The 26,562-nt window shown below is 39.5% G+C and overlaps 2 protein-coding genes across 2 annotated transcripts in view; one reads left to right on the top strand and one right to left on the bottom strand.

The window, feature by feature from the left end:
* MED12L (mediator complex subunit 12L) overlaps positions 1 to 26,562 on the top strand; it is a 389,065-nt gene that overhangs the window by 209,706 nt on the left and 152,797 nt on the right.
* Positions 13,543 to 20,388, bottom strand: GPR87 (G protein-coupled receptor 87). Its single transcript, XM_043991438.1, has 2 exons — positions 20,355 to 20,388; positions 13,543 to 14,582 (listed from the first exon to the last, which is right to left on the bottom strand). Exons 1-2 carry the CDS (start codon positions 20,386 to 20,388, stop codon positions 13,543 to 13,545), a joined length of 1,074 nt encoding a protein of 357 aa, XP_043847373.1.

Here is a 26,562-nt window from a genome sequence, read left to right as displayed (position 1 = left end):
GGGTCACACAGCTAGTATCAAGTGTCTGAGGTCGGATTTGAACTCAGTTCCTCCTGAATCCAGGGCCGGTGCTTTATCTACTGAGCCACCTAGCTGCCCCCAAAACCATTTTATTCTTAGAGAATATTGTGGTTATTCTCCCTTTGAAGCAAATGTTTTATATTTCTGGGTTTAAATCTATAGTGAAGATACTTTCTCATAATCCCTCAGTCATCTCTGTCTTCATTTCTTTCCTCCTTTACTTTTCATCTTGTTACAAAGGGAGGGGCAGGACTCCACAAGGCACAAGGATGTGTTCATTGAAAAAAACATGCCATGTTGCACAGTTGCCCAAGTCAGCCAACATTGTTGTCTTGCCTGTGCTGCCATCAGAATGAATGTTGATAGGACATTCTATGTTGAAGCATCATCTTTTACTTCCCTTTCACATCTTCTTCTTCCTCCTCCTCTTTGTCCTCCTTCCCTTCTCCTCCTCTTCCTCTCCTCCTCTTTTTCTTTATCCTCCTCCTTCTCTCCAAATCCTTCAAGATTCCATTCAGGTGCTCCCTTTGTGAAACCTCTTTTGTTAGTCTTCTTTCCTTCCCCAAAGCAAGGATTCTTTCCTCCCCTTGCTCTTAACAGAGGATCACAAATAAACAGGACTTGAGTAGAGATTAATCCAGTTTTGATCACCTTGAGTTAAACCAATAGGCTTACTCCAGGCTTGAACTGCCGTGGTTCCCAGCCTGTACATACTTCCACAACAGGGGGACTGGCTGAAAGAGTGCTGATAGCTCCGTGCAGCCCATCACTGATACTTCCCACTCCTCCCTGTTCCAAGATGGGCTCTGGGAGAAGTCAAAAGCATCCGCCTACATTCATATTTTCTGAGCATGAACCCAAGCCTGCATTCTTTCTCCAAGGGAATGATTTCTTCTCTTCTTGAATCAGTTCTTTGGATGTTCTGCAGTCATGGAGGCAGACCTATGCCTCATTTAAAGGAAGTGCATTCTTCATACTGAAAGATTTCTTGAAAGAACCTATACCCAGAAGTCTTCTGGAGCTAGGGAAGATTAGTGGTACCTTCATTATGGAGGACAGAAGGCACAGAGATTAGGGCTCAGATCATTCGTTCCTTGAAGAGGCTAAAGCAAACGCAAATGAAATCCAATTTGGGTGGGCTGCTGCCTTTCTCAAGGGATTAGGTCTAACAGTCTCTAACAAGCTGTAACAGAGAAGCAGTTTATCCAAGCAACCAGGAAGCATCCATTAGAGAATTTTGCTGAATAGCTATTAGGCCAACTCCCTCCAAGCATATCCGATTGTTCACAGGAGTGTTCATCAGCTGGGCTGAAAAAGCTTTGCAGTGAGTGTTTCTAAATGACTGTTCATTAGATGGTATAATTAGCTGATTTCTTTCTTGACCCAGACTGCTTCTTGTAGTAAGTCTTGTAACATAGCCCACATACGTATCCTTGCATCAAAAATTAGAAGATGTGATCCACCGACCAACTACTTAAATTTTCCCCCCATGGGTTTTGAATAAATATTAATTGATATTAGCAGAACTAAAAATCTTTGAGTGTTTCTGGCTTACAACAGTCTTATTTGCAATTTTCATTGTTAAAATAGCTTATAGCACATTTAAGTCAATTTTTCCCCCAGTTAAGCTATGGAAACGATAGATAGTGATCTGGGTAGCATCAGTAGGGGCTCTTTGTTTCTTTTTTGAAACATCATCCAATTCTTAATTAGTGCAGAAGACCTGAATTCTAGTCTCAGTTGAATCACTCGTTACTTGGTGGTATGATCCAAAGGTCAGTCAACAATAATAAGTAGTCATGTGATCTAGCCCTTTTTCTTTCCTCACAAATATTATCATCCGATTTTATAGCTGAGACTAAGTTCACTTGCCCAGGGTCTTAGCACTAGTGTGAAGTGGACATATAAAATCAGGTCTTGTAACCCTCACCTCTCTTTAAGTACAGCACTGGGCTTGGCAGTTACCCTCCCTGGGCTCAAATGAGAGAATTGTCACAAATAGGCGATATTGAAAACAATGATAATTAATAATAATAACATATAGTGCCTAGCATGTCCAAGCACAATGTTAAGCACTTTATCATTATTTTCTTATTTGATCCTCAACTGATCCTTAGCCTGGGTGGTAAGGTACTGTTATTATCACCCCCATTTTACGGATGAAGAAAATAAGACAGAGGTTAAGTGATTTGGCTAGAGTCACACATTGACAGTGCATTCTGACTTTACAATTACACCAATTTCTGTGGACTAAGAAGATTAAAGCCAAGTTATGGGTTTAAAATTATTGCACTAGGAATATGGGACATGGTGTTCTCACTTTTCTCTTGTGCTCTTCCGATAACATCTGTCATCATAACAAATCTGCCTGTTGTCCTAGGAAAATCAGGAGGGAGAAATTAGATGATCTCCCAGGATCCTTCTAGCTAGAAATCTATTATCATTGCTTGTCTTAACCCTTTTTTTCAAACTGGTCTTCAGATTTCATTCTTGACCATCCTTAAGTTTCTTATTTTCACTCCTGAACTAGTATTCATTCTGTGATGCCCTACTGAGTTCCATGATGTTGGGAGTTTTATATAATCATGCTAGCTCCTTGGTTTCTTTTTTTGCAGAGCAATGAGGGTTAAGTGACTTGCCCAAGGTCACACAGCTAGTAAGTGTCAAGTGTCTGAGGCTGGATTTGAACTCAGGTCCTCCTAAATCCAGGGCCAGTGCTTTATCCACTGCACCACCTACCTGCACCATGCTGTCTCCTTGTATGATTTTTAAGTGCATCAGATTTTCCAGTACTCAGCATGGTACTTGTTCCCATGGGATGAGAAAGTTTTGGGCTAAATGGTTTATAATCTCATATTAGCACTTTTAAAAGGACAATGTACAAAAGTGACATAATATTGTCCTTGTTCTGAGATCAATTACTACCTGTTTTGTTCAAGAAACTTTTATTCTCAGGCAGTAACAAGAATAAAAGTAAATTTAGCGTGTGGAATTTCATCACTTATCACAAAGGAGGTGGGGACAGGAGCTAGATTTCCTCAGTTTATCCATCAGCTACAGTAAAAAAAAAAAAAACAACATTTTTTTAATGCTTCAGTTGGCCTGTGCATCAGTTCACCCATGCGCGTGTGTGTACAGATGGCCAAAACCCTTTTTCTTTGAGAAAATTGTTTGCAATATTTTAAGCCCTTTTATTACAAGGACAGGCTTCCAATCAATCCTGTGACCACTGCAGATCTTTGTCCAGGAAGCTCTGACTAAAGGTATCAGACATGTGACTGGTGCCTAGTGGTTGCCATGGAAACTGCCCAGGGGGTACCTACCCTCTCTGTGTTCTCTCAGGTTATCTGGACAGCAAGTGACAATTTTTTCTGAATCCTAAGAAAAGCATGGGCTTTTTCTGTTGCTCTATAATTCTTTTCATACATAATTTATATTGTTATCTTTTATTTTTCATAACACCTAAATTTCCCCCTGTAATCTCCCCTTTCCCCCATCCCCAAGGTGGTGGTTGTTGAGTCATGTCAGTTGTGTCCAGCTCTTCATGACCCCATTTTGGGTTTTTTTGATAAGAGTACTTGGAGTGGTTTTCCATTTCCTTCTCCAGCTCATTTTACAGATGAGGAAACTGAGTCAAAAGGGTTGACTTGCCCAGGGTCACACAGCTAGTAAGTGTCTGAAGCTAGCTTTGAGCGCACAGAGATGAGTCTTCCTGGCTTCAGGTCTGGTACTCTATCAACTGTGCCATCTAGCTGCTCTTCCCAGAGGACCAGAGGAAGAAGAGGAAAAAAGAATCAGCTAAACTGATCGATATTTTGGAAAAAATCTGAAAATAATACAACATGCTGAGTGTGGTTGTGCCTATTCTCTGTGCTGGTAAGAAGGCTGAGGCTGATGTATCAATTGAGTGTGGAGCTATGGCAGAACAAAAGCCAATGTGGTAACTGAACTGAGCCCTTTACCAATATGGTGAGCCCCCAGTGGAGGAGGAACACTAGGCTGTCTAAGGAGGAGTTAATCAGTCCAGTTTGGAAAATTGAAGCAGGTGAAAGTTTCTTATGAGGGGCTGTGTACTTTAAACCTGGGAGATCCAATCTTGAAAAAGAAAAAGATATATATATATATAATGCAGTATTCCATACCCATAGATTTCCCAAGTAGGCAGAGGACTGGGGGAGTTGTCTTCTCATATTTCTTCTTTGAGGACATGTTAGTTCTTTGAAAAGGGCTAAGAAAAAAAATTCCCGACCTACCTTTAGCCAACTTGATTTAAAAGAGGGCAAAAAAACCCAACAGAATAGCAAATATACAAGGTAAAATGACAACCAAACCAGAAGAAACCTTCAAAACTCTAAGATAACCAAACCAAGAGAAAAACAAATAGAGATCATACGTAAGCCACTCTCAGAAGAGGATGTAGAACTAGCCGTAAAGGAAATACCAAAAGGGTGGGGGAATAAAAAAACACACAACACCACCACTAAGTTATTTACGGTAGAATTCTATCAAACTTCATGAAAACATTACCAATATTACACAAATTACTCTGAAATAATTGAGAAAGAAAGCGTTCTACCAGACTCTTTTTATGAGAAAAAAATAGTACTAATACCTAAACCAGGGAAGGATAAAGTGAAGAATAACCTAGATTAGAAATAAAATCCTGTCAAACAGACTATAGCAATTCATCCAAGAAATCATATGCAATGACCAAGTTGAATTTTTTTCTTTTTTTTTTTTCTTTTTGTGGGGCAGTGGGGGTTAAGTGACTTGCCCAGGGTCACACAGCTAGTAAGTGTCAAGTGTCTGAGGTCAGATTTGAACTCAGGTCCTCCTGAATCCAGAGCCGGTGCTTTATCCACTGTGCCACCTAGCTTCCCCTCCAAGTTGAATTTCTCCTAGGATGGTGGCAACATTAGGAAGACAATCGATATGATTAATCACGTTCAAACCAAACCAAACCAAACCATTGAAAGCCTTTTAAGTTTAGACAAGGAAACACACAATTTCATTTATTTAATTCCTGTGATGGCGAAGAGGAAATGTCAGATAACGGGCATGGGCATGGCCATGGGGGAGGAGTCAAGTCCTCCCTCAGACACATTCTGGCTGTGATTAGGCCCAGTACCTACAATCTGTGGAACTTTTGAGGAGAATTACTCAAAGTTTAGGCCTGGCTCCTATCTATCCCACTCTGCCTTATTCCCCTCCCCCAAAGGGAGAAAGTTGAAAGATGCCTAACAAAGGATCAGGCATAAAGTAGCTTTTTCTCCCCTCTTATAATTAATGCTTAATACTCACAGAAGCAACAAATGGGTGTTGACAGAAGAACTTAAACAGGAAGTACTAACTCTGGTATTCTTCTGGGCAGTTGATACCTTAATCTATGGAGACACCCAGGATCTCCCAAATTCTCCATCTCACCAGGTCAAACGTGTTCATTTTGGGATTGAAACACAGTCACCAATTGCCCGGGAAGAAACATAAAGTGTTAGGATCTGGAAGATCCAGTTGCTTCTATCTCAAACTCGGCTAACTCAGGCTGTGTGCTTGTTGCCTTGAGTAACAACCATTGTTATTTGTGAAGTTTTAGGCTAGGGAGGAAGAACTACTGGTCACCCTTGGAGACTCTAAGGAGTCTCTGAATCATGTGCTGAGTCTCCCTTTTAAAGGATACAGCTGCAGCAAGGAGGGTGGTATCCAGACTTTGCTATATCCTATTAGGTCTTTTCACCATTTCGACATATTTCCCTGGAAGTGGCCAGGGCACAGGCTTGGTGTTCCATGGGATAGGCTCAGGCCAGGAAGGAACAGGGGACTTGGTGTGCAGCTCTTTCCTCATTACACTTTTACTACTTATCTCCCAGGGATATTGGGAAGAAAGTGCTTCATCAACCTTAGCTATAAAAATGCGAGTTGTTGGGGCAGCTAGGTGGTGCAGTGGATAGAGCACTGGCCCTGGATTCAGGAGGACCTGAGTTCAAATCCAGCCGCAGACACTTGACACTTAACTAGCTGTGTGACCTTGGGCAAATCACTTAACCCCAACTGCCTCACCCCAAAATAAAAAAAAGTGAAAAAATGGGAGTTGTTTCTTATGATTGGAAATGGGGTGTCATTGGTGTAAGAGAATGCCTAGTGAGGAAATACCCTTTTAGAGAAGTTAGAAATTACATACACACATTACATTGGTGTATATACCTATGTATGATGTATGTGTGTATATGTACATAGGAGGGAAGGGCATGAGCACGTAATATATATATATAATATATAATAATAATATATAACCTATTAAAGCTTAAAACTTCACACACAGAGTTCCAAAAGTCATAGTGTAGCTTTAAGCTACTAAAGTTTAAAACCATATATATATATATATATATATATATATATATATATATATATATATATATATATATATATATATATAAACATGTTACTCAATTCACACACTTCTCTCAGAGATTACCTCTCATCTGCGCTGTCTATATCTTGAAGTATCTGCCTAGTTATTGGTGTGCAGTTTTCTCTATTAGATGCAGACTTAGGTCAGAACTGTTGTTTTAACCTTTCTTTGTCACCCTGGTGTTTAGCGTTGTAAGTTTAATGAGTGGTAGAAGCAAAATAACTTAGAAGTTGTTTTTTCCTGGCTACCTTTCTATCACTCTCTCTGTCTCTCTGTCTCTGTCTGTTTTCTTTGTCTCTGTCTATCTCTCCATCTCTCTGTGTGTCTGTCTCTCTGTCTCTCCCTCTCTGTCTCTTTCTCCTTTTTCCTTTTTTTAGGTACCATTAGTACAACCTCTTACATAGTTTTCTCCTAGGAGTCACTGAACCATACTAAAGGGCAGGGAGAAATATAATTGGAAAATAGAAAGGAAGCAATGTCCAGAAAATCAGAGAAGTTAGAGCTGGAAGAGACCTGAAAAATTCTCATGCATTCCCCTCAATTTTAAGAAGAAAACTTGAGTCTAGGAGATTCAAGGATTTGCTCAAAGACACATGAGCCTTGTCACTTAATGCTCTCATTTTTTCCCCACCAAACTTACCTACTCTTCATCAGTGATGGAAAGAGTCCATGTCTTGGCTTTTTTTGATTTCTTGAAAAAACAAAACCCACCTCTAGATGGTGCTATACTATTTATAATATGCCAGCTTATACTTTTTTAGAGAAAAAAGCAGATCTTGAAGAACATATTAGTTGGATATTTTGAGGAGTTTTTTTTAATTAAAAAATATTATGAAAGTGATTCTAGACATGGTCTAGATGTCTGGATGTCCAATAGATATTTTTTGGCTTTATTTTGGTCATTAATGTGAATGTTGGGAGCTAGTTTCCTTCTTGAGGTAAAAATTTCCAATGTTTCCTGGGTTTTTGTTGGGGGATGGGGATGGTCATTTCAGATGGAAATTCCAATACTTTTTTACCCACCCTAGTGATAACTATACATTTCCCATGAGATTGTGTGTATTCTAGAATATTGTGGTAATTTATATTTATATAAAATGCAGATAGGTGATTTATATGTGTATGTATACATATCTATAGATAGCTCGAGCCACATATATCTCCCCTCCTCTCCAATCTGGCATTACCTGATAAAATGTTTGTGTGGTGTTTAGAAATGGAAATGGAAATGGAGTCCCTGAAGACCAACATAAGACAACTGATAAAATAGCATAATGATAACAGTAATAAAAGTGTAAGAAGTTCAAGATAACCATTTAAATGTATTTTACTTTAGAGATCACAAAGCACCTTCCCATCAGCTCTTTCATGAAGTAGGCTGCACGAATATTAGCACCCTTTTTTAAGTGAGGAATCTGAAGTTTAAGTTGTTCATGTCCCCATAGTTGATAGACCTGGTACTTCAAGTCTCAGCTGTTAATGAAAAATATCCTTTTTTTTTTTAAGGCAATGGGGGTTAAGTGACTTGCCCAGGGTCACACAGCTAGTAAGTGTCAAGTGTCTGAGGCCGGATTTGAACTCAGGTACTCCTGAATCCAGGGATGGTGCTTTAACCACTGCGCCACCTAGCTGCCCCAAAAGATATCCTTAATTTTTTTTTTTCAGATGATACAACTTCTCTTCAATATGCTATGCAACATTTGTTTCTTTGTGGTTACCTGTGTGGAAGCTTTTCTAAGTAAATTTTCAATTGATTCCTTAAGTGGAGTTATTTGTACTTGAAAATTTCACACGGAAAGGGGAATCCTGCTGAGGAAATGCTGTTCTTTGAGCTGGGGAGCAGCTTTGAGAATTGTTAGCCTTAGCTGTTCTGAAAAGGAGAATCATGGGAAGGGGTTTATTTTCATTGATGTTAATGACTTTTGTGAGACTTCCGGTGTGGATCCCATTTCTAGGGTACCAAGCCTGGAAAAAACAAAAGGTCTAACCTGCCCATAACATTATCTCTATTTTTCCTAAACAAACATTGGGAATCTCACATGCCCAGATTGTGAACGCTGTTAGAAGACATGTATGGGCCTTAATAATTTTTTTCAGTCTGTATGTGGTTGGGGCTTTCAGACAAGGAGGGCAGATAAATAACCCGGTCAGGTTTTCCTAGGTGACCCCAGGAACCCTGAGTGTACCTGTGTTTAACATGCTATGAAATACAAAGAAAGAGCCATACGTCTTTGCTTTTTTAAACCTGATTTCTAGTTAGCTTATATGTAGCCAATCTGGCAAAACATCTGTTTCATTCAATAATTCAATAAATACTTATTAAGCATCTACTATGTGTTAGGGATGCCAAGGCAAAACAAAATTCTCCTAGCAGTCAAAGATCTTGCATCTTTTTTTGGTGGGGAAAGGGGACTTGGGGACAGGATAGAATGTAGATAATTATATAAAAAGTAATTTCCTGGAATTCAGGGTGGGCATAGGAAACTACCAATGGTGGGGATCAGGATAGGTTTTCTGTAGAAGGTGACATTCGAGCTGAGTCTTAGAGCAAGCTCGGAATTCTGTGAGGTAGAGATGTGGAGGGAAAGTAGCATTTTAGGCATGAAGGACACGTTATGTGAGTGAAGACCAGTAAGAAGGTCAGTTTGGCTGGAGTGTACAGTGCATGAGTGTGGGAGTCTTTTGACTAGAAACCATAGAAAAATTGACTGGGTCCAAGTTGTGAATGACTTTAAATGGTAAACAGTCCTGAATTTCTAAGGCTAGGAGGAACTCTGAAATAGGAATTTTGTTCTACTTCCCCATCCCTGGGAATAATCATTGGGGAGCAGATCCTTCAGGGAAACCATCATCCTGACGATAGTAATGAGACTTTCCCACTGCCTCAAGCTTCCAGCTTCGTGAGGGGCCACGGGAAAAGGAGAGCAAGCCATTCTCCCTTGTCCCTTGAAGTTATCCGAATGAAATATTGTCGTGTTTTGTGACTATCACAGCATTGTGAGGCCATACCTTTACAACAAGAAAGGACCAGAGAGTTAGTTCAACCCTCCTCTACTTCATTTTAAAGATAAAGAAATAAGGACCTGAGGCAGTTAAATGACTTGCCCCATTCACACTGAATTATAAGGACCTTGACAACAGGAGCCTTGCTCCGAGTAGTATGGACAAAGCCCAAGTGAATTTTTATAAAGAAGGAAAAATCTGCTGAAAAGACTGAAGAATTACTTTAAGTTCCCAAAGGTTACTCATCCAACAAAGGTGGACTCAATTTAATTAAACATCTCTTGAGTATGGGGCAATAAAAGATGCTTTCCCCACAGGGATTGTTTTGTAATTTTAGGCACGGTGCCTTTGTTCTACATAGTAAATTCTTAATAAATGTTTGTTAACTTTAGTCATTAAATTTCAATAAAATAATAATATATTTTTGTTGGCATTTAATAATTACTTAATAAACTATTAAGACAGACAACACAATGTGATAGAAAGCACACCGGCTTCAGAGGCAGAAACTCTGGATTCAGGTGCTGACTATACTGCCAACCACCTTTTTGACTTTAGGGGATTCGTGTAATCAGTCAGAATGTTATTTTCTTCATTTATAAAATTGGGAAGTCAGTCTCAATAATCTCTAAACTGTCTTAAAGTTTATGATCTTATGTCACCCTGATTTAACACTTAATATTCATGAAGTTACATTTAAAATTGAATCATCTTTCTTCCCTCTAAAATAAGGAGAAATTTACAAATGTAATACAGATGAAACACATATTCATAAAATCAATTTTGACTTTGGAAAGTATTTTGTTGTATTTTTCCACATACACAAGATTAAAGGCTCTACTTTCAATTATCTTTAATAAGCTTGATGTGAAACTGGGCTGTGAAGGATTAGGGAAATCATGTCATCCCCACAACCCCACTCCACCTGACCTCTTATTCTTGGTCTACCCAACTTCTACTTCAATATTTTGCTTCCTGTACCATGCACTTGGTGGCATATGATAACCAAAGATCAGAGAACCGAAACAAAGGAAAAATAAGCAGCAGTCCACAAATAGTGGAGAGATCTTCTGAGTTGGGGGCGGGGAGGAAGGCAACAGTTCCTATGAAAAAACTTCTGGGGGTTTTCATTGACCAAAGGCTCAATATGAGTCAACAGTGTGACAAGGGAACTATTCAAAAACCAGAAACAGCGAACACAGCTGCATGAAGCATTTGGAATAGAAGAGGAAGTGATGGTTCTAATAGACTTTACTCTGCTTCAACCTATTCTGAAATACTGCGTTCAATCTGGAGGGCCACATTTACAGAAGGACAGAGACAAACTGTCTAGAAGTGGACATTCAAGTTGATGAGAGGACTGGACACCGTGCTATAAGAGTATGATTGGAAGGAACTAACTGAGTATTTTTAGACCAGATAAGAGTCGGGCAGGGCGTGATAGTTGTTCTCAAGTATTTGAAAGAGTACTCTATGGAAGTAAAACAAGACATGTTCTGGTTAGCCCCAAAGGCAGAAGAAGATCATCTAGTGGAAGTTGCAAAGGGGAAAATTTAGGCTTGATATTAGGGGTGAAAGTTAAAAAAAAAAACAAACCAAACTTCCCAACACTTAGAAGAAGAATGGGCCACTGGGGGTGCCCACGGGTAGTGAATGGATTTTCCTTCAATCATGTTCTTCCAGCAGAGGTTGGGTGATCTCATTTCTCTATGGTGTTTTTGTTTAGGTAGGTATTGAGATAGACACTGAGCTTTTTTTTTTCTCATTCTCAATTTCTGGGTTTCCCTCCACACTGCAGAGTTCCTGTATTTTTTTTTTTTGTTGTTGTTGTTTCAGTGATAAGTAGCAACACACTCTTTCTTCTCTCATCATTTTCACTGTGAGACTAAAGACTAAATATTTTCTATTGTTAAGTCCTCTGGGGGAAAAAAACGACACCACTTCTCTTTCATCCTTATACATTCTTTCATAGTCTCATTAGTAATTAGTTATGAGAGGCTAGAAGTACACTCACCCATTTGCAATGGGATTTGTCCCAGAAAAAGTGCAATCTATTTTATTTATTTTTGGTGGGGAACCCTGGGTCCCTCATCTCATTGGATGTGGATGCAATGCCACAGCTTACCAGCTTTAACCTGCTCGGTTTCTGACCTGGACGAGTTCATTTTCTTCATAAGCCTGGTTGACCCTTTTCTGGGAGGAGGATGAAGAGGAAAGACGTAGGATTTAGTACTGACCCCAGGCAGCTTTAGCCCTACCATAGCTCAGGACTTCCGAACTAGACTGAGCCTCCCTTAGTAACAGGGATTATACACATGAGATCGCTCATATTGGTGTCTCACCATATTGTGCCCGATTTAGTGCAACACTCATTTTAGCCCTACTATAGCTCAGAACTTTTAAACTCATGCAATCCACTAGCCTCAGCCTCCTTTAATAGCATGAATGACAGACTGTATTATAGTGGTGTCCGATTTAGTACAACACTCACAAATGAGTGTAGCCCTAATGCATTGTTGGTGGAGCTGTGAACTGATCCAACTATTCTGAAGAGCAATTTGGAATTATGCCCATAGGGCTATAAAGCTGTGCATACCCTTTGACCCAGCAATACCACTTTAGGGTCTTTTCCCCCAAGAGATCATAAAAAAGGGAAAAGGACCCATATGTACAAAAATATTTATAGCTTCTCTTTTTGTGGTGGCAAGGAATTGGAAGTTGAGGGGTTGCCCATCAATTGGGGAATGGCTGAACAAGTTGTGGTATATGAATGTAATGGAATTCTATTGTGCTATAAGAAACATTGAGCAGGAAGAGTTCAGAGAAACCTGGAAGGACTTGTATGAACTGATGATGAGTGAGATGAGCAGAACCAGAAGAACATTGTACACAGTATGATCAACATTATGTGTTGATCAACTGTGATAGACTAGATTCTTCTCACCAATCCAATGGTACAAGAAAGTTCCAAAGGACTCATGATGGAAAAGGCTCTCCAAATCCAGAGAAAAAAAAAAAAGAACTGTGGGGTAGCTAGGTGATGCAGTGGATAGAGCACTGGCCCTGGAGTCAGGAGGACCTGAGTTCAAATCTGGCCTCAGACACTTGACACTTACTAGCTGTGTAACCCTGGGCAAGTCACTTAACCCCAATTGCCTCACCAAAAAAAAAAAAACAAAAAAAAACTGTGGAATATGGATGATGATTGAACCATACTATTTCTTTTGTTTTCAGTGCTGTTGTTTTTCTTTTTTGAGGTTTTCCCTTTTTGCTCTGATTCTTCTCTTATAACATGACTAATGCAGAAATACATTTAATGTTATTGTACATATATAACCTATATCAGATTACCTGCTGTCTTGGGGAGGTGGGAGGGAGGGGAGGGGAGGGAAGGAGAAAAATTTGAAATTGGAAATCTTATAAAAACAAATGTTGAAAACTATCTCTATATATAACTAGAAAATAATAAAAAGTTTTATTTTTTAAAAAATGAATGTAGCCCTATTATAGCCCAGAACTCCTGAGCTCAAACAATCTACCAGCCTTTGCCTCCCCTAGTAAGGATTATAGGGGTGTGCCTCATCACATTTTGCCCCCTTTTAAATTTCAAGATAAAAATATAAAAACTGATGACTGAGATAGCTCAGTAGTGAGTATATATTACTTATCAGTTAAGTATATGTTCCTATACCATAGAGGTTTCCTTTAATTTTTGGTTACCAACTTAGTTTTGTGCCTACCAACATTTATTGTGTGTTCTATTGTATAATGATTGTTATTATCATTGTTTTAGTAGCAACAAAGATGAGTAGAATGATGGCCAGGTTTGACTTCCGGCTCTGTTAATTATTACTTGTGTGACATTGTGCTAGTTCTTTGGCCTCCTCTTTTCTGAACTACTGAAGGTCCCTTTGAGTTCCCCTCTACCTTGAATCCATTGATCCTTTGCTTCTATAAGGTTTTCCGTTATTCTCAAGCCTGTATAAATTCCAGAGAATTCTCATTATTTTAAAGCATACTATGATGTTCTCAACACAGAGATAAGCAAAAGAAGTATTTATTTACACTTTTTACAGAGTCATTCCATGTAGGAAGAGGGTTTTGTAACGTTACACATCAGTATATTCATAATAAATGCGCACTTCTGATCTCCTGACACTCTGAAGTGACCGGATGCTTTCACTCCTTGTTCGGATATTTGATTTCTTGAATAACCTCCGTGAAAACGATCGACACATGAAAAAGTAAATTATGGGGTCCAGGCACACATTGCATGCCGACAAGAAAAGTGTCATTTCTTTGCAGTAATAGAGAATTATGTGGCCCGAATCATCTAACAGCCTGTCCAAATGGTTAAATGTAAATGGTATTCGACACAAATGATAGGGCAGAAAGCAGGTAAAAAAGACAGCCACCACGACTCTAATGCTTTGGTTATGCTTTCGTTTTCTGCTCGATTGACTAATAAATTGCTTGCTGGATTTCTGTATGTACCTGGATATTGCAATGTAACACCCAATCAGTATCACCAGGACGGCAATGAATAAACAACTGCTGACGTGGATGACTGCCTCGTGCCATTTCACGCCTAGCGGCGTTTTAAGTTTTAGACATTCATTGATTGTTTCCACCGTTGGTTGACCATTTGTAAGGATTATATTGGGTAGGGCCAGAAAACCCATGACCACCCATACACAAGCAGACAAAACCTTGGTAAAGGTGATGCTGTACATCCTAGAATCGCCAAATGGCTTCACCACCTTCAAGTAACGATCTATGCTGATCAGTCCGAGGAAGATAATGGAAGTGTACATGTTGGCGTAAAAGAGAACAGACGTATAGCGGCAGAGGAAAACGTTGAAGTACCACGGCCCGAATCCTGCATCACGAACTATACGGAAGGGGAACGTTAGGGTCATTATCAGGTCTGCCACCACGATGTTTTTGAGATAAAATATGAAGCTCGTTTTGTTTCTGATATGGAAGAAAATCCACACCGCGAGGCCATTCAGCAGAAGGCTCGCCACGAATAGAACAAGGTAAAGAATGGGCAGGACTATAGTGACAAATTCCTTATTCGCTGTCGTGTTCTTTTCATTCAGATGGCTGGAATTACTTGAAATTGAATTTCCTTGGTTCAGTTCATCATCTGTAAAAGAACCAATCGTCCTTAGTGGTGACGGTCATGACCAATATTGCTTTGCTTTTTTACACTGGCAGTGTTTACAGTGATATCAAGGATGAAAACCCTGCTCATTAGATCACATCTAGGAAGCAAGGTTTTGATCGTGGAAGATTGGCATTTTGGTCTATACTAGTGTTTATGTGGGGCCAGCTGTGTGGAGCATTGGATAGGGTCAAGAGTCCAGTAAGACTCATCTTCCTGAGTTCAAATGATCATGTGACCCTGGGCATGTCTTTTAACCCTGTTTGCCTCAGTTTCTTCATCTGTAAAATGAGCTGAAGAAGGAAATGACAAACCAGTTTAGTATCTTTGCCAAGAAAACCCCAAATGGGATCACAACTGAACAACAAGTGTTTATCTTGATTTTATGTGTGTGCGTGCATGAGCACATGTGTGCACACTCTTGTGGCCCATCCATCACGTATCTCTTAGGTTTGATAGTAGATGGAGCCCTGTACCTGGTGTCTGAAAGACCTGACCTCAAATTAAACCTAATATATTTACCTATTTAACCTGTCTACCTCAGGTTCCTCATCTGTAAAATGGAGCACCTGCCTCCCAGGATTATTGTGGAGATCAAATGAGATGATATTTGTAATGTGCTCAGTAACCCTTAAATGTGATATAAATTCAAGTTCCTGTTATATTTCATGTAAAATATCTAATTGTGTTATTAAATATTTTATATTTAACTGCTTAGACACCTAGTGATTGGGAGACATTTGCATTGGTAAGAGACTTGGAATATATTGCTCTGGACATCTTTGAGCCTCATTCTAGACAGTTACAGAGTACAGGTCCCCAGAAGCATTAATTTCTTTAATAATAATAATAGGTTTTTATATCAGTGGGCAGTGACTAGCTTAGTTTGCTTCCTTACTCATATGCGTGTTAGAACCTGGCATAGCTTCAGTTTTTTTTATGGGTATATAAAGTTAATGTTGTCATTTCTATTTATACACTTGAGTGTCTTTTGCATGTATATATGTTTGTGTCATATAATGTACTAAATATTTAACGAGGGCTTATTTTGTCATTATTGTCTTCAGGAGTAAGGCCTAAGTAGATTGTCCTTTAGAATTTAGCCTCTGAATGATTTGTTTTGCAATATTATCGCAATGTTATTATTTCCTTTCCCCTTCTCTTTTCCCTTCCCGCCCTACTCCCTTTCCTCTCTCTCCCTGTTCCTTCTGCTTTTTCCCCTTCCTCCTTCTTCTATTAATGATTTGATTTTTTCTTAACTTAACTCTTTTTCAGTGAATAATGTTTTAGTTACAAGCTGGAATAAATGGCTACTAATCTTTTCTCTGAGTTATATTTAGAGTTGTCTATCCATTCACTTAACAGAGATGTAGCAAAGAAGTTTGTTTTTGTCTTGTTTTTTAGAAGTTGGTTTTTGTTTGTTTTTGTTTTGCAGGGCAATGAGGGTTAAATGATTTGCCCAGGGTCACACAGCTAGTAACTGTCTGAAGCCAGATTTTAACTCAGGTCCTCCTGAATCCAGGGCCAGTGCTTTATCCACTGCCCCATCTAGCTGCCCAGAAGGTTTTTTTTTTGCTTTTTGTTTTTTGTTTTTTGTTTTTATTTTTTGGTGAGGCAATTGGGGTTAAGTGACTTGCCTAGGGTCACACAGCTTGTAAGTGTTAAGTGTCTGAGGCCGGATTTGAACTCGGGTCCTCCTGACTCCCGGGCCAGTGCTCTATCCACTGCGCCACCTAGCTGCCCCAGTTGTTTTTTTAATTGCAAATTAGGACCCCTTAGTTTTTGCCTGAGTTGAAAATATAGACTTTTTCTGCATCTTCTTGTTTCTTTTCCTTCATATTCTTTCCCTCTCACTCCATGCTGTGAATGTTCTTCTTCTTCTTTTTTTTTATAACTAGTTTCCCTAGCTTGAATGCCCTTAACACAGGCTAGTAATTTATCTCTGGACTATCCTGTTCTAAGACCATAGTATTAATTAGCCTTTATGAGTTTAAAATGCCTGATTCAGCTCCCATGTGCATTATTATTATTCCCAGTTGTGAATGCTCTGTACAACAATTGTCTCCCAGCCCTTCCTTGTTTAATGAAGTGTCCCAGCAAGGTCTGTGACCTCAGATAGGCTCATGGTCCCCTCTTCTCTCTTGTCTCCCCCGGCTTCTTTCTTACAAGTAAAAGTAATTTTGTAAAGGTGTGTTTTTACTGGACTGAGGCCTAATGTTGGGCTGTTCAGGAAGATGGGGTTTGGAGGAAGCATGAATAAGACTCCTGACCCAGGGTTCTCAAAAGAGTACACCCTGACAAGTCCTATGACTCTGGTACCTTTGAGATTGGGCCTATATTGGATTATATGCCTGCTGCTTATCCAATGGCTGTGTTCCCAGAGAATCTACACCTGGGAGATGGATCTTTTGGCTACACAAACTCTCTACCATGACCCATTCAGGGACTTACCTGGGGTCACACAGCCAGTATGTGTCAGAGATAGGACTTGAACCCTCCTCATCTCCAGGGTCCCCTCTCTGTCCTTTGCTACATGAGGCCTCTCGTCATTTTTTTTCTTTAGAGTTAGTTTACCAACTTTTCTCGGTTTTCTGTTCAAACTTTAAAAAAAGTTAAGTATTCTGAGAGACTGAATTGAGATAGGAGGCCATTCCAGCCCTGGGGAAGAGCCTGAGCAAAAACAAGGCAGATCTTAGATGGCCCAGTGGGTGGAGAGCTGGACGTGGAGTTGAATTTGAATCTTGCCTTAGTCGTGTATTAGCTGTGTGACCCTGAGTAAGTCACTGAACTTCTCTGTCTGATTTTTTAAAAATGAGAAAGTTGTGTTGAATGGCTTCTAAGGTTCCTTCCAGGGCAAAATCTATGAATCAAGAGAAAAATGATAGTTGCTGACATTTGCCTAACACTTTTATATTGAGGAAGCATTTTATACAGAACAAAATGATCTGACTCCCTCACAGGGAAGATCCAGGTTGAGAAAGGTAAAGAAATTCAATTGGAAAGAGAGCTGCTGAGTTCCCAGGAAGTTAGATCACCACTATGGGTGGTCAGACAGGAGGAAGAGGTGGGAGGGGAAGGGGAGGGGGAGGGAGAGAGGGAGGAAAACTGAAACAATATTCAGAGCACTTGAAAAAAATTCTCGTTCTTCAGATATCTCAGATAAGTCACAAAGAACCAGCTATTAGATGGGGAAAAAAGATTATGGTCACAGAATTCATCTAAATTAATTGTGTGATAACTAATATGATAAAAATATTTATAATTAATATAAAATAATATGAAAAAATTAGTAGATGTGCCTGCCCAGAAGAAGAATGACAGTAGTGCTGGTGGGTGGTGGTTCTTGAATCATCTTGTGGTTTTGAGACAGGTTGGTGTTCAACTTGATTATGTCTATCTTGGTGTCATCTCCCACTGTCTTGGCAATCAACTTTAATGTGCAATGTTTTAACCATTCACCATTCGTGTAAAGGGAGAGCTTCTGCTTAATTCAGAGGGGATAGGCCTAGACCTGATTGTTTGCTTTATGTAGTCATTCCAAGATCTGCAGCTCATTTTTAGTTAAATTAGTTGTGACTTAACTTGAAATATAACATGACGAGAGACTGGTAGGGATTTTTTAAGTTTGTTCACAAGGATCAGTCCTCCAATTTTTCATCCATCTTAGTTCTCATCCTTCATTTAAAAAAATAAATAAATATTTTATTTTTCCAGGAACTTGTGGCACCAATAGCTCATATTTCCCTTGCTCAAGTTTCCCTTTCTACTAATTAGCCAAGTGACTGAATAATTGAAAGGAACCATTTTTTCTTACTACCCCAGATTGTTTTCCCCATTTGTATGTAAGAGGTCCTGCCCAGGGAGGAAGATCTTTTGATGACACCAGCCTTGGTGATTCAGTTAAGGAAATGGTAGCTGTTGTTTTTCTATTCTTGGCAAAGTAAACTAGTAAGCTACTTGAGGTCTCCCTTTTATCCATTGTGCGTGTCCCTCCCTATGTCTTGCAGAGTGTTTAATAACTGTTCACTGATTATTTTTATTTAATTTGATTTTTGGTATGGATTCATAAAATCAGTGCTGTCAAGAACTCCTACCTCCTAGTTTAGAATGTCCCTCCACCACCATAGATCAGCAGCTCATCTGTAACTTAATCTTAGAAAGTTGGCTGGGAGGTTAAGTGATCTGTCCAGGGTCATAAAACCAGTATATGACAGAGGCAATATTTGAACTTGATCTCTTGGTTGATGGAGTTTTAAGGATTTGGAGAAAGAGAGAGAGAGAGAGAGAGAGAGAGAGAGAGAGAGAGAGAGAGAGAGAGAGAGAGAGAGAGAGAGAGAGAGAATGAACTTTCTCTGTGTATATGAATGTAATGGAATACTATTGTGCTATAAGAAATGATGAGCAGGCAGATTTCAGAAAAACCTGGAAAGACTTAAGTGGACTGATGCTGAATGAAGTGAGCAGGAGAGCATTGTACACAGTAACAGCAACATTGTATGACGATCAACTGTGATGGATTTAGCTCATCTAAGCAATACAATGATCCAAGACAATTCCAAAGGACTCATGATGGAAAATGTTTTCCATATACAGAAAAAAGAACTGTGGAGGGGAAGCTAGGTGACTCAGTGGCTAGAACACCAGCCCTGGATTCAGGAGGACCTGAGTTCAAATCCAGCCTCAGACATTTAACAATTACTATCTGTGTGACCCTGGGCAAGTCACTTAACCCCAATTGCCTCACTAAAAACAAAACAAAACAAACAAACAAACAAAAAAAGAATGTTGAAAACTATCTTTACATGTAACTGGAAAAAATACTATTAAGGAAAAAAACTTAGAAGAAAAAAAAGAATGAACTTTCTCTCCCCCCTTTTCTTTTTCTTCTATCTCTATCTAGTCTCCACAGACTTTTTAAGAGAACGTTAGCTCCCCTCATGGAAAGGATTTCATTTGACTTTCTTCACTCACTGCAATGCTCTGAGCTACACTGTTTTTATTGATTTGAAACTAATGCCAAGGAAGTGGTATATACAGGACTGTAGTAGGAATCAGTAGTTGGTATGATTTTAAGAGGCGTGGGAAGGGAAAGACAGGGAATGAAGGATTCTCTTTCTTAAGCCAGCAATTTGAGATTGGATCTTGTAGTTGGAAAAAGATCATATGGCTTCATCATATCTGCATTTGACAGTGGTCCATCCTCCTGGATAATCCCCCAACCCCATTGGTGATGCATTATTGCTCATCAGGGGGTGGGGCTTTTTGGCTCAAAATGTGGCAGTATCAACTGTGTGGTTCCCTACTACCTGATAGGGTGGGAACCAAGAGCTGAAGTAATGCAAATTATAGGGTGTTACTCATTTTGGCTTAGGAGCCTAAGCGTGAGCATTTTCTAAATAGTTAACTAGGGTAATAGGGTAACATTGTCTTTTTTGCCTTCTCGGAAACCTCAGTGAACCTTGGTTTAGAAAAATAAATCTGGGAAATAATATGTATTTGGTTGCGGTTTTAATAATGCATTCTTATACATATGGTTATTTTCATCCTAACCATTATTTTGGGACTGGTCTCTTCATATCTAAATAGTGCCAACATACGGGTTTGGTATTTTGATTCAGGAAAACTCAGGTGTGTTTCTGGTGATTTAGAAGTCATTGTCTTTGGTTATTTAAAAAAAAAATGTCCCATAGTACAAACAAGACACTTGTGAACCAAATGACACTTCCTTGTACTTTCAAGTTTCTGGTTTTTTACCTGGGAATTTCCCACGCAGCAGGTTGAGCCCCATTCTTTAGCTGGGATAGATTTTAAGCCAAAATGCTTGTCAGGACACACACGGATAAGACTGAGCCTTGGGTTCAGCACAGGCTGTGTCTGTTTGCACTCCTAGAGAAAAAAATGTAACAGAAAAATAAAAAATAAAATAAACGTTTCGAGGGAAAGGAATTTCAGTCTCTCTTTCTGTCCCCCTTCCCCTCCCTCTCCCTCTCTTCCTTTTTATGAAAACATCTTTGGATAGTCTTTTAGGCTTAGTCACCCATTTGGATATGAAGAATGGAATTCCCAAGTTACTCTCCTAAATTTCTATTCTTGTTGAGTGTTGTCTTTTCTTGTCTGTCATAGAGCACCTATGAACTCGTACAAACAAGGGCAGATTCTCTGAACTCATGGCTAGCTCTCTAACAAGGCCTCCGGCCTTTTACTACTGATTTTTGTGGTTTTGCATCTGTCTTGCCATCCTGTTCTTAATGTAGGTCACCTTCTCCTTCTTGTCTCATAGCAGCTGCAACAGCACAATAGTAGGAGTGACCACAGTAGATCTAACCATTGACACTGTCCTAGGTTACATAGCTTTATAAAACTATCCTCATATTACTCAAGTGATATGTGTATTATGATGCCCATTATACAGATTCAGACACTAAGGGCCTGAAAGGTTAAAAGAATTGTCCAGAAAAAGGGGCAGTCATGTTGAGACGTGTATGGGTGTGTTTTCATTTAACCATTTCTTCTCAATTGTCAGATTCCAATTGTGCTTGGTGCAGGCCTTCTCCTTAGTAAAAATGCTGCGTGCATGAATAAGAGATTTGTTTGTTTGTTTTCAGACAGCCTTAGGAATAAGAGTTAGAAGAGACCTTAGAAATTAGCAGTCAGCACCCTCTTGTGAAGAAGCTGAGACCCAAAGAAACTGAGTCTTGTTGAAGGTCTTACAGATCATGACTATGGCAAATAGGGGATTTGAACCCAACTCTCTTGACACTAGACCACTATTGGCATGTAGTAGTATAACTTGGGATTGTGGAAATTCTCATGTATGATTTAAAAAACTCTTACCACATTTGAAATTAGTTCGCACGGTGCCTGGCACACAGTGAGTGCTTCATAAATCTTTGTTGCTTGGCAAAATTTCCACCTTAAAGCTTTATTGTTACTAGAGCTCTAGTTGACGTAGCATGGTCCATTATGAGAATGAAATCAGGCCCTATGGAGAAGCCCATGGACAGGAGAGAGGGCAGACTAACAGCCAAGTTTAGAGTCATTTAAGTTGGAATCTTGTAGCTGACTCTTTTTTTGTTGTTGTTTTTTGGGGTTTTTTTAGTGTGGCAATTGGGGTCAAGTGACTTGCCCAGGGTCACCCAGCCAACAAGTGTTAAGTGTCTGAGGCCAGACCTGAACTCAGGTACTCCTGACTCCAGGGCCAGTGCTCCATCCACTACACCACCTAGCTGCCCCTGTAGCTGACTCTTAAGAATTATGGGACCATGGCAAAGACATTGGTGAACCTCTATTTGACCATCTCTAAGACACAGATAATTATACCTGTAGTACTTCTATTACAGGGTAATTGTAAGGGGCTGAATGAGATAATGAATGTAGAGGGCTCTACAAATGTGGAAGCCCTACACAAATGTCACAAATGACAGTGATTGTGGCTACTACTACTATTATTATTACTGTTATTTCTACTAGTACTACTTCATTGGATCATAGGTCCATATTATTATTACTGCATTGGAAGATTGAATCAGAAAAGGAATTTGTTAACACGCCTACTCCCTCTCTGGAAAGTGTCAAAAGTCATGTCTCTTTAATGTTTTCTCATTTTCCCTTCCACCCTTAGTCATGGGAGTGGCAAAGTCACTACCATCTTTGGATTGGGTGGCATGTTCTCATAGAAAAAAACTTATTCTAAGAGGAACTAGGCCCTCTTGGATGAATTGAAACCATGTGGGACTTTCATGACCCTTTATAATTTTCCTGTTCACATGGTTAGGCAATCTCCAATCTAGCCCAATTGCCCCCCTTTCTTTCTCTCTATCTCTCTCTCTCTCTCTCTCTCTCTCTCTCTCTCTCTCTCTCTCTCTCTCTCTCTCTCTCTCTCTCTCTCTCCTTCTCTCTCCTTCTCTCTCCTCTCTTCTTCCTTTTCTCTCCTGTTTCTTCTTCTCTCTCTCCCCTTCTCCTCCTCCCCTTCCTCTCTCTGTTTCTCCCTTCCCCCTCTCTTCTTTTTCTCTGTCTTTGTCTCTCTGTCTCTCCATCACCAAAATTACCACAGGAAATCTTGGTGGATGTAAGAGACATTTCTTTCCAGGCTGCCCACTTGCATCTGGCCAGGCTTTATTGGTAAGAAAAGAGTTATTATAATATGTCTTGTCTTCCACACTAAATGTTGCCCCCTTCTACCATCATTGCTTAAGATATTGATCTGAGATTCCATTTCAGGTGATGATTCTTTCAGACAACCAGATCGTAAGCTCATTTTTGAGATAAAGGACCCTATTTTTAAACCCTCCTTTTTTTAACCTCATGCTTGATATGTTTAGATGCTCACTAAATACTTGTTGGTTGGTAAACCTCTTCTCATTTGGGATATTTCACTGTTCTTAAGCCTCTCCCCTATGGGATGAGCAAAGTTGGAATAAAGAAAAACTGAAATTATCCAATGGATCTGTGGCCTTGTTTAGTAGTTTATAGTCATGTCCGACTCTTGGTCGGACTTTTGGGGTTTTCTTGATCAGGAAACTGAAGTGGTTTGCCATTTCTTTCTCCAGCTCATTTTAGAGATGAAGACAGTGAGGCAGAATTAAGTGACTTGCCCAGGATCACACAGCTAGTGTCTTGCCAGATTTGAACTCATGAAGATGAGTCTTTCTGACTCCAGTCCTGGTGCTCTATCTACCGTGTCACCTAGCTGCCAGAACTAACATTTAAAATTGGGTCTTTCACTCTCTTCTCTTTTACTGCTATGAAATATCACTGCTTTGGGTTCTCCCTCCAAAGATGCAGCTCAGAGCCCCTCTACAGGCCCTTAGCCCATACAGCTCTTTTCACTCTCTTTCTATCAGTTCTCCAGAAGCCTCTGACCATTTTTTAGGTACCCATAGTACTCTATACTCTATCCATTATCACTCACTCTCTCTTTTCCCATCACTCTTCCCTTATACCAATTGGGTCCTCAATCACTCTTGGTAATATGTTGTAACATCTTTATGTTTTGGGTAGGTATTATGGAAGAGGGAACACATAAGCTGAGTTCTGCCTCTAACATCCTTCCCCAAAATCATACTGGCCCCCGATTCCAGTAACTTGGACAACTCGCATCTTCCCAAATGAATTACATGGACTTGAAATGTTTGAAATGTTCTTCCTTTTCTTGCTCTTGTGACCATTACTGAGCTGTTTAATAAGAGCTAATAACACTTTAGGGTTTTTAAGTGCTTCATGTATATTTCCTCATTGGATTGTCACAACACCCCTGGGAAGTAGGTATTATTATTATCCCATTTTATAAATGAGGTAACTGATGCTGAGGGAGGAGTAACTTAAGTGACTTAAGTAAATTAACTTAAGTGACTTAAGTACACTTAAATAAATGTGACTTAAGCAACTTAAATTAATGAGGCAGGATTCATACTTGGATTTTATAGACTCCAAGGCCAGCACTCTTTCTACTCTAGCACCTACTTGCCATTTTCCATAAAATTCTTATAGTATCTATGAAATCAGAGAGGGAAAATTAGGTTATTTGATTATTAATTATACTATTTATATTATTTAAGGTCCCTTAGCAGTGTCCATGGGAAAAGAATCTATTGGTTTTCTCTGTCTTGAAATTTAGAGATGGGCAACATCCCAATTGATCCAGGTCACTTATGGGAAACCTCTAAGATTGCTCTCCCCTTGTAGGTATTGGATTTTTAACTTCTACTTTTACTTTGGGAAGTATATGTTCTTTTCTATATAAAGAAGAAACTTCAAGTCTTGTGACCGGCAACATTTGTCCTTTAAAAATCTCCATTCCCATGAACAGTTAAACCAGGAAGCTACATTATGTCATTTCAGTTGTTTTAGGAATAAGAGTGTTGAGTACTAGGTATGGATGGTTCTTAGGTGCTGAACAGAGCATAAAATTAAACATGGTCCTTTCCCACCATTGAAATCCATTCAGTGACATCTCTTTTTTTGTTTTGTTTTGTTTTTATGGGGCAATGAGGGTTAAGTGACTTGCCCAGGGTCACACAGCTAGTAAGTATAAAGTGTCTGAGGCCGGATTTGAACACAGGTCCTCCTGAATCCAGGGCCGGTGATTTATCCACTGTGCCATCTAGCTGCCCCCAGTGACATCTTAACATGGGTGGAACGAGTGTGAAAATGGCTATTTTGCTAAGCTACAGGAAAACTCCCTTCTAAACAGGAAGAGCCAGCAGACTTATGCAACCGTGAAATAAAAATACATCTATTTCTTTGACCTTTAACACTCCCTTTATTTCAAGGTTCAATTAAGTTTGTTTTTTGATGAGGAGCTTAGGATTTCTGGGAGTGTCATTCAAAACGATACCTGTGGGTCTCATTCCTTAGCCTCTAAAATCTAGAGTGACTTGGTGTGTGTGTGTGTGTGTGTGAATTATTTTGATAGCTATTAGATGCACAGAGGATGTGGTGCTTGGTAGGTTCTCAATAAATGTTCATTTTTGTTGTTATTAGAAGCTATTTTCCAATCTTGCGCATGATACTTTTTAACTTTGTGACAAGGAGAAATTTATTTAATGCCTCTGAGCCTTGGTTACTTTATCTATAAAATGAGGACAGTCACTGTCACAGTTAAGAGTTGCTGATCTGCATCCATGAGGACTTCCACAGTTAGTTTCCACAATTGAATAGATTCATAGCAATGACAATCACAGATCTGAATCCTTTCTTCTCATCCTCTCTTTCCCCCTCCAAGAAAAAAAAAATTTTTTTTAACAAAAATGAGCCTATGATAGGGTTGTTGAAAAGCTCAAAGGAAATGCAAACATTTCTTTTTAAACCTTAGTATGTTATATAAATGTCACCTGCTCTATTTCCTGCTCCTCATTGGTATAGGTTGAATTTTGCCACCTTGTATGTCAAAACAGTTCCATTGCAGCACTTTGCCCGTTGTCATCGAAATTCATGGAAGGCATTCATTCCGTTTTCAATACAGTTAAGCCATGAGAAGTTCAGAGTTTCACAAAGAAATAAACAATGAGGTCATCTAACAGTGACGGGGCCCAGTGCTGGGAACACAAAAAGGTATCCAAGTTGAGACTCTGAGAGACTCCTCAGGTTGGTTCAGTAGCAACATGCTCAGGGTTCATATAGTCACAGCAGAACAGTGTAATACACTGGTATTACTAACTCTAATGCCCAGCTCGACTAGGGGGTGCTGCAACAGTGCGCCCATCATAAAATAGGAACCATGAATCACAAAGTGCCTTCAACCATACGAGCAAACTTTATCTAAATCTCTTCTATCATGATAGGGAGAACTCCATTTTTTTCATAGAGAAATTCTGGGTCACCAAGAATGAGCAATGGACTGATAAAGAAAATGGTTCCCTGGGACAATTCCTAGCAAATAGTAGATACTAAGTAACTAAATGCTTGTTGAGTGAGTGAGTGAGTGAGTGAATGGATGAATGGATAAAGGAATGAATGCATGCTGACATTTCAGGTCACAAAATTTGGATAAGGATTAAATTTTTAAAAAATAGCACAATAGCCATTTTCAAAACCTGCACTAAAATCCAGATGGCTCACAATACATGATTCAGGTAATGTTAATCACATGTGACTAGAAACCTACATTTGGACATTCTCCTCTTGGGCCTTAAAAGGTCACATTGTATAATTTTTTATTGTAATTGTTAGGAATGTTATAATCAGGGGAAGCTAGGTGGTGCAGTGGATAAAGCACCGGCCCTGAATTCAGGAGGACCTGAGTTCAAATCCAGCTTCAGACACTTGACACTTACAAGCTGTGTGACCCTGGGCAAGTCACTTAACCCTCACTACCCTGTCCTCCCCCCAAAAGAAATGTTATCATCATCATGATCAACCCAATCAATTCATCACTTATGTGCTTGCCATGCTTTTTCATAATGGCTTTCCAAGCCAGGAGGTAGGTAATTAAAAGGAAAAAAAAAACCAGTTGGCTTAACCC

This window comes from Dromiciops gliroides, chromosome 3 (assembly GCF_019393635.1).
Source record: "Dromiciops gliroides isolate mDroGli1 chromosome 3, mDroGli1.pri, whole genome shotgun sequence".
Classification (NCBI taxonomy): domain Eukaryota; kingdom Metazoa; phylum Chordata; class Mammalia; order Microbiotheria; family Microbiotheriidae; genus Dromiciops; species Dromiciops gliroides.
The sequence above is the reverse complement of the archived record's forward strand: the minus strand, read 5'-3'. Positions and strand labels throughout refer to the sequence as shown.